The following is an 8,861-nucleotide window of genomic DNA, read 5'->3' as shown; positions in this document are numbered from 1 at the left end:
AATCAAGCATACTGGATGGAAAATCAAACCCAACAGCGATTACAGTTAGACAGGCTCCCCTGCCAGGTCAGAAGAGCAGTCAGTCTCCTTTCCATACAATTACATTGAGCCCCAAAGGCTGGCTGCCACAGTGGCTTCAGGGATTTGGGGGGCAGTGGTCAAAACCGGGTCGATGTAATGGGGCTGTGAGGTCTCTGGACGCTCCTCTCTTATGTGACAGTCTTGGTTTTCTGGACTCCCACCACCTTTAGCATTGTTTTTCTGCTCCTGCCTGGTACTCCCACCCTGAGGAGTACCTCCTCATTTAAGATCTATATATATCAATCAGGACCTAGTGTGTGTGTGTGTGTGTGTGTGTGCAGGGGGATTGTAGGAGAACCTAATCAAAGCCCACTATACATGCCAAGGAAGTCTTTCCAACTAACTAGAGTGTTTCAACACACTTTTTGGGAAACCGTGAGTTAGAGTAATCATGGGCCACTGTGACCTTGGTAGGTGTGTATATGTATGTGTGGAGATATTCACACGTTTATATGTACATACCCATACACTACACATATACCCCCAACACTGACCTCAAAGTCTCCTAGGGGTATGTGATCCAGTTTGGGTGAGGAGAGGGATGAGCAGGTATGTTGCTCTACAATTATCTGGACTGTTTTTGGCAGGTCCTAGAGAAGAGAAAATGTGACAACAAATGCCAACTGGCTTCCCAGAAAGCTCCTTACCCAACCATCCACACCCTTAAAACCCAGAAAGGCACAAGACTCTGATCCTCCACAATGTGAAGGTGGAACCAGCCAAGTAGGCCTCCACAGTTGGAGGAACACCCTAGTGAAGATGGTTTAGCCTAGAGCTCCTCTCCCCATGAGGCAATGAGAAGCCAGGAAGACATCAGAATGTATTTTATTAACACAGGTTTTTAACTGAACAACTAAATTGACACCAACAAGAGAGCTCCTAGTTGGTGAGATCACTCAAGTGAAATCTACAATATTCAGGACCATAATTTCACAAACATATGCATTATAGCTAATGATTTCCCAGGAGACAATGGTCAAGACAGGAAAGAATACTTAACATGTTCTTGGGCTAATGGATCTGCTCGTGATAACTCTTAGCCTTATAGATTCCTGTGCCTTGAGGACAAGTGTTGGGATTTGAAAATACAGAGAGTAAATTCCTCCTCCAAAATGCAAGCCAAGGGATTGGATCCCACTCACGGAAATGCAGACACATTTTCACCGATGGTTCTGAATGGTGCTCAAGCAATAGGTCTGTGTGTAGTGTGGGGTTCATTGACTAGCTATGAATCCCACAGGTCCTTGGGAGTTTCTGGGCAGGCCTCCTGCCACATGCCTGTTGTTAGATGACAGTTTATTCTCTGTTTCTGATTCCAGCACAAATGAATCACTCGCTTAGCATATCCCTCACTGGTTTCTCCAAAGTAGCCTCAGGCTTTCTCTGAATTCTGGTAAGCCAGCATGGCCTCCTACCAGAAGGAGGAAAGAGGGCCTGGGTCTAAGGACCAAAAATGATGGGAACCATTAAACCTTAAGCAGCCGAATCATTATGGTTGACAGGAAAGGCTTGAAAGGGATCCTAATGAATGGATGTGCTATTTATGCTTCCTGCCTCCAGACACTGATTTCCTTCTACTTCCCCACTTTAATCTTTAGCTAGGACCTGTATTTGCTTCACAAAATACAAATGTGTTTCCAGGGCAAAATCCAAAGCAATGATGTTGCCCTCAATGTAGCCCTCCTCTGCAGAAGGGCCTGTACTCTGGCTGAAAAGTTGGCTCTCCATTTCACTTACCCAAGTGCAGGCTTTTAGGTTTTGAATATTTTTTCTAATTCTTTCAATGAAATATACAGCCCTCTTCCGAAGTCAGCTGCATGGCAATGGGAGCTAGATTGCCTCTGGATATAAGCTGCACATTAAAATGTGCATGCATTCACACTGGGTTCACTTCCCAAATTCTGTCTGAAGAGGAAAAAGGAAAAGGAAAAAAATCTCTCTTTCTCTCTGTCTCCTGGCATAACTTTTTCAACTTCCCCAGGTTCAAATTGTCTGAGAAATAATCATGGCTGGCCTGGGATGTCAGTTATGACTGATTCTTCCTCCCCACCCACCCCCATTCCCAACCCTGCAAAAAAAAGTCACACTCAATTTCTATTCAAAAAGAAACATCTTACTGTAAATCACAGTTGGATTTGGGAGAGGTTGGAAATTCAATAACAGTTCCAATACAAATGAGGCTGCCAAATGAGGGCAATTTATAAAAACATTTAGGGAAGCCAGAGCCAGCCTCTTTGGTCTCTAAGTCTGAGGCCAATGAAAGCCTACTCTTGGGCCCTTTCAGACAGCTCGGTCTAGTGCTCCATTTCCCTTTCTAACATTTCTCCCTAAGTACCATTTGTCACTGTTTCTTTTTTTTTTTTTTGCAGGGCAATGGGGGTTAAGTGACTTGCCCAGGGTCACACAGCTAGTGTCAAGTGTCTGAGGCCAGATTTGAACTCAGGTACTCCTGAATCCAGGGCCGGTGCTTTATCCACTGTGCTATCTAGCTGCCCCCGTCACTGTTTCTTGATCAACACCTGCTATGGTTGGTACAACCTTGAAGAAGATGCCTTCCTTCCATGCTCAGGGGGGTTCTCAGTGGGACGTGTGTATAAGCATGGAAATGTGTATGTAAGTGTGTATAAGTATATGAATAAGTGTATATGTGTGTAAGTGTGTAGATTTGTGTGTGTGTGTGTGTGTGAGTATTGGGGGGGATGGGAGAGTGGGGTGTGTATCATTCTCTCCCTTCTTTCATTTTGGTACTTTCATGTTCTTCTGGCCAATCAAATAAAAGAGAAGTCCTGAAAGGTAAACCAAGGGTGTTCCAGCAGTAGCAAATAGAAAAGACCAGCCATAATGCACATTCACAGGGGCATTCTCTGGGTTGCACTTTTCACTCCTTTCCAGAAGTATGTATTTCTGAAAATCAGCTGCGCACTCCTTCCACAGCACAAAGAGGAGGAGGAGGAGGAGGAAGAAGGCTCCTGGAACAAAGGGAAAAAGGGAGAACTTGTGAGTACCCTCCATTCTGAAAACAGGTAAATGAGACAAAGAAAACACTACTTATGACTGTTTCCTAGTAGAAGCTTCATATATGTGTATATGTATATACATGCATAAGCATATATGTGTAATTAGATGCATGTGTACATGTGTTTTATGGGTGTATAAAGTCATATGTGCACACATATACATATATGGTACAGATTGCAAATTCTTCTAGGACAAGAATATAAACAGTTCTCAAGATAATTTGCAACTATCACCAACCACAGGAAACATTGTTCCAAGTCACTAATAATAAGAAAAGTGAAAATAAGAATAACTCCAAGGCTTCAACTCCCATCTTCCAAGTGGCAAAGGCAGTAAAGGATTGAAAACATTGATGTTGGAGAATCTTGGAATTACAGAAAACTATTTGGCATCATAAGAAAAAAGTCACTAAAGTAATAGTACATGTAACACTCTACTTTTATAGTTTTCCATTTCCTGGGATCAGAAGACCCCAGGTTTAGAGCTAGACCCTTCATAGGTCCTTTAGTTCAAACTCTTTGTTTTACAAATGAAGAAAATGAGATTCATAAAGATTAAGAGGTTTGTTCCAGGTCACACAGGAAGTACACCAGAGGCAGGAGCTGAACTCTTTGTACCCTTTGGTTCAGTGACCCTGCTACTGACACCTGGGTCAAAGGCAAAGCAAGGCCCCACATATACCAATAGATTTATCAGGGCACTTTCTCTTCTGGCCAAAATTGGAAACAAGTGCGTACCCATGAATTGGGCAATGAGTGAAGACATTTTGACATAAGAACCCAGTGGAATGTTATTGTACCATAAGAAACTACAGACATGGGGGGCAGCTAGGTGGCACAGTGGATAAAGCACCAGCCTTGGATTCAGGAGTACCTGAGTTCAAATCCGGCCTCAGACACTTGACACTTACTAGCCGTGTGACCCTGGGCAAGTCACTTAACCCCCATCGCCCTGCAAAAAAAAAAGAAAAACAAAAACAAAAAAGAAACTACAGACATAAGGAATTCAAAACTACTTGGAAAGATCTGCATTAACTGATACAAAATGAAGGAGGCACAATATATACAACTACAATAATACAAACAAAAACTACAGTAAAAGGCATCTGAATTCTGATTAATCCTAGTGACCAAAAATGAAATATATTTCCTGCTTCTAGGTGACCAAGTATGCAATGGGTATAAGCTGTCAGACCTGAGTCTTTTATTTCTACATATTTTTCTCATTATAAAGGAAGGTTCATTGGAGGTGGGGGGTTAAGAGGAAATAACTGGGAGAGAGAGGTGGGGGGAGAGAGAGATCAACAAAAAGCATCAATGACATTTAATGAGGGAAATTATAGACACTGTTATCAAAAAGGGGGAATTGATGGGATATCAATAATTGGTGATCTGAGTGTCTACTTTCTCATTTTTATGAAAATAATTTGTATGTGTCAAAGGCATCTATGATGAAAAGATTAGAAGGGAGTAGGTGTTCTTTGCACATTATATTCTACAGCAAACCACATCTTTACAATCCTACACTTGACAGAAATGCAAAGAACATGAGGCTCCAGGGATTATTGTTTGGTTATAAAAAATTATTTGATTCAGAAGAGCAAAATGCAGCCTTAAAAGTCTCTCCTCCAACTAGGTATACCCCATGCATATGTTGAGATACCAGATTATGTGATGGATGTAACACTGGGGATAACTTCAATAATCCTTTGAACACTAAAATCAAAGTTTTTAAAAAAGGAAAACATAGGAGAACAGTTTGTGACCAAACAACAGATAGAGAATATTATGGAATGCAAAATGGATGAATTTTATTACATTAAATTAAAAAGTTTTGTACAAACAGAAGCAATGCATCCAAAATTAGAAGGGAGGCAGAAAGCTGGGAAACAATTTTATAGCCAGTATTTCTGATAAAGGCTTCATTTCTAAAATACATAGGGAACTAAATAAAATTTATAAGAATTCAAGTCATTCCCCAATGGAGAAGTGGTCAAAGGATATGAACATGCAGTTTTCTGATGAAAAAATCAAAGCTATCTATTGCCAATGAATAAAATGCTCTAAATCACTACTGATTAGAGACATGCAAATTAAAACAACTCTGAGATACCACCTGACACCTATCAGATTGGCTGATATGACAAAAAAGGAAAATAATAAATGTTGGAGAAGCTGTGGAAAAATTGGAACACTAATGCATTGTTAGTGGAGCTGTGAACTGATCCAACCATTCTGGAGAGCATTTTGGAATTATATCCAAAGGGCTATAAAGCTGTGCATACCCTCTGACCCAGCAATACCACTATTGCGTCTTTTTTCCCAAAGAGATCACAAAAAGGGAAATGGACCCACATGTACAAAAATATTTATAGCTGCTCTTTTTGTGGTGGCAAGGAATTGGAAATTGAGGGTGTGAGATTTAAAATTGGATATTAGATCATAAATCTCCCCTACTTAACCCTTCCCTTAATTCATCTCCCAGACTAGTAAATGGAAGAAGCTTCTGGTTTTCTAGATAGAGCCTTTATTGTATATAAGGTGTTGTTGATTAGAAGGATAGGAAAACAGAAATACAGTACAAATCGTCTTAAATCTAGGCTGTCTATATTCCTTATAAAAACTCACCAAACCGATTTAGGCCACCTTTGGAGTGAGTCAGACCGTCTGTGCCGCGCCGCCCGGAGTCCCGCCAAGCCGGCAAAAAAAAGGCTACTCCCGTTCTCTCCACCCCGGAAGTCAAAAAAAACCCGGCAGGCAGTCTGACATGCGCAGCAGGCGCACTGCACCCGGCAGGCAGTCTGACATGCGCAGCAGGCGGACTGCACCCGGCAGGCAGTCCGACATGCGCAGCAGGCAGACCGCTCATCTCCTCCCCAAAAGGGTGGTCCCTGAAAAACTGGCGTCTTTCACTTATCCTAACCGACTGTTAAAAACTTTCATATTTTACCACATTTCCCCCCTTTGCTTCCCCAAGAAACGGAATGTTTCCTTGATGGAACAGTAAAAAGAATATAATAACTTTTGCTGACTAATAATATGCGAACAACAATACAGAAAAGGAAGAGAGGAAAGTTTTGTCCAGAGGGGCGATTTTTTTTTTTTCCTCATGAACCGACGCTTTGACATTAGTCTTGCAAAGGGAGAGCCTCTGCAGAGAGTACATGCCACAGATAGTATATAACAGAAAGGAGATAGTAAAAGCTAATAAAGCAAAACAGTTCATATAAAGTCTCTGAGTTCTCTTGTCTTCTTGAAGTGGTAAGATGTCATCAGGAGGAAACTGGATTCTGGTCTGGAAAACTGGATTCTGGACTCTGGTCTGGAAAGCTGGATTATCTTCTTTAACTGTTTGAATTGCTGTATTTTTAAAACCTTAGCATAGCATTGTCAATGATCAAATTAATAAATTCCATTACATTCCCTCCTTTATATGGTTAGACTTGTAATAGAGGGTTGAGGTAGTTATGCAATGTGTAACACTTTTTACCACCATGTGTCTGGATCAAAGCCAAATTTAGTATGTGTTCATGACACCTGAAAATGTTATGGAAAGGTTATCATACCATATCTCATGGTTCTGAGACAGCCAGTGATTGTGCTAGGCCACAGGTGAATTCAACTGAGTGAGATAAAAAGATAAATAAGTTCAGTTAAATTAGGTTAAATTAGGAGGGAGAGAGGATGAATACTGGACTGTGCCTAGTAATTGTGCTCTACATAGTCACCATCATAAGCAAACCATGGACTTACGTATACCTGTCTCTCCTTTTGTTGCACATATATTCTCTCCAGGGCCTGCGTCAGAGTTCACAGAAAGTTAGTCTCTGAAATGATAAGTTTCCATATTTCTGAAATCTCATTAATTTCACCAAAGACAATATGATGGTAAAAATGTGTGCTATGCTGCATAACTGAGAATATATTAGTGATATATACAATAATTCCAAACCATACCCAGAGTATAATGACATATAAATAATAAACGAATGTAAATAGCTGATTATATTAGACATTGTTACATAATCTTCTTTTAGACATTATTACATAATCTTCTTTTAGCAAGTAGACCACATCATCTTATACATGAATTCTCTGGTATAACAGTAGCAGATACTTAAAGTGGTGATTAATTCATCAAAAAGAAATAAGACTTCAATTAGCAAGATTCAATATTCAATGTTTTCAGTGAGGTATCAAGCAATTTCTGGTACTTTTTAGTTAAACAGAACAACATACAAGAGAAAGGAGAAAAATAAATAAATAAAACAAAACTCATTAGAACTCATGGTTCTCTCAAAAAGAAAGAGTAAATAAAAAAAAAGAAGAATTCTGGTAGCTTCTGAGGCCCGATAGCCTCACCCACAGCATATACTTAAAATGTCTTTGAATAATCACTTAGTTTACAAAATTTAGTTTTAAAGAAAAGCAAAAGAAACAAAAGTAAAAAAAAAACCAAAGCAAAACCAAAAATAAAAAATAAAAAGCAAAAGATTCGCTAAGCACCCTTTTGTGCTCTTAAAGAACTTAAAGGTGCAGTCAATTCCAGGTCTTTTCAGTGCCTTTCAAAAGTCAAAACAAAAACAAAAAAACCCAAAAATTAATAAAAAAAAAAAAATAGTTGAGGTAGGCCAGAAAACTAGGCCATGTACTTCAGTGCTTTTGCCTGTAGAAGGAAATGCTTGTTAAATTATAAGGTATTTAAGCTGCTAGAGTTTGGGGTATGCCACATTGTTTTAACTGGTTCCCCAATTCTCTGCATGCCAAAGTGGCAGGGGTTTCTGAATTGTCATTGATCTTTCTAATGCTGTCATAATGTTCTTTATGGTAGAAAATGTGGAGTTCTGTAGCATCAGTTTTGTCTGTGCCACTGATTTTCAATAAAGGCTGATTTAATTGATGAACCACAACATTCAGCTGATGCTGCTTAGCAAATGCTACAATTGTATCATTTCCTCCCCACTTTCCAAATTTCTTTAATTCATCAACATATTCTTCAAAAGGGGAGTCATTTACTATAAAAGACTCAAACTCTTGTCTATGGTTAATCATATAAGAAGCAGCTTCTTGTCTGTGTCTGAGATGATTTCTACAGTGACCTTCTAGCTGGTCTGCTAAAGCCCTAAAAAGGCAATTTCCGTCTCCTGATACTTTACGAAGACTGAGTCCCAAAGCATTTAACTGATCAGTGGGATTCTTAAATGGGAACTTCCTGTTTCCTCTGAACTTTCTTTGCTCTTTAACAGTTGCTATCGTTAGGGTTTTTACCTCTTTAGCGTCTACCTCAGGTCTATCTGAAATCTCTTCACCTATGAATGGTGCAGGCTTTATATGAGAGCAATGAATCCACGAGTCTTTTTCACCAATTTTAATGGCGGTAGGAGTTGTCAATAATACCTGAAAAGGTCCTTCCCAGGCAGGTTGAGTTCCACTGGTTCTCTGAAAATTCTTCACATATATTTTATCTCCTGGGTTGAAGTTATGCAATGAAAAGTCTAATGGTCCTGCCTGGACCACAGCTCCTGCCTCATGGAGTTCACGTAGCCTGGTCTGTAATTCCTGTATATAGGAAGCAACAGAAGTATCACCTCCCACCAGTGATGTATAAACTGGGGAAAAAGTTTTAGCTTGGATAGGAGGGTGACCAAAAAGCATTTCATAAGGAGATATATGAAGTTCTCCTCTTGGTCTACTTCGTAGATAGAATAATGCCAATGGTAGAACATCAGGCCATTTCAAATGGGTTTCAGTACATAATTTGCC

The 8,861-nt window shown here is 39.8% G+C and overlaps 1 protein-coding gene across 1 annotated transcript in view; it reads right to left on the bottom strand.

Moving 5' to 3' along the window:
- Positions 1 to 899: 899 nt before the first annotated feature.
- LOC122733663 (transmembrane protein 182-like) overlaps positions 900 to 8,861 on the bottom strand; it is a 55,884-nt gene continuing 47,922 nt past the window's right edge. Inside the window, exon 8 of the mRNA XM_043974248.1 lies at positions 900 to 3,050. Within this exon, the coding sequence (XP_043830183.1) occupies positions 2,818 to 3,050 (233 nt within the window). The 3' untranslated portion in view covers positions 900 to 2,817. The remainder of the gene's footprint in view (positions 3,051 to 8,861) is intronic.

The sequence above is a fragment of the Dromiciops gliroides genome, chromosome X, assembly GCF_019393635.1.
Source record: "Dromiciops gliroides isolate mDroGli1 chromosome X, mDroGli1.pri, whole genome shotgun sequence".
Classification (NCBI taxonomy): Eukaryota; Metazoa; Chordata; class Mammalia; order Microbiotheria; family Microbiotheriidae; genus Dromiciops; species Dromiciops gliroides.
This window is presented reverse-complemented; position numbering and strand designations above follow the sequence as displayed.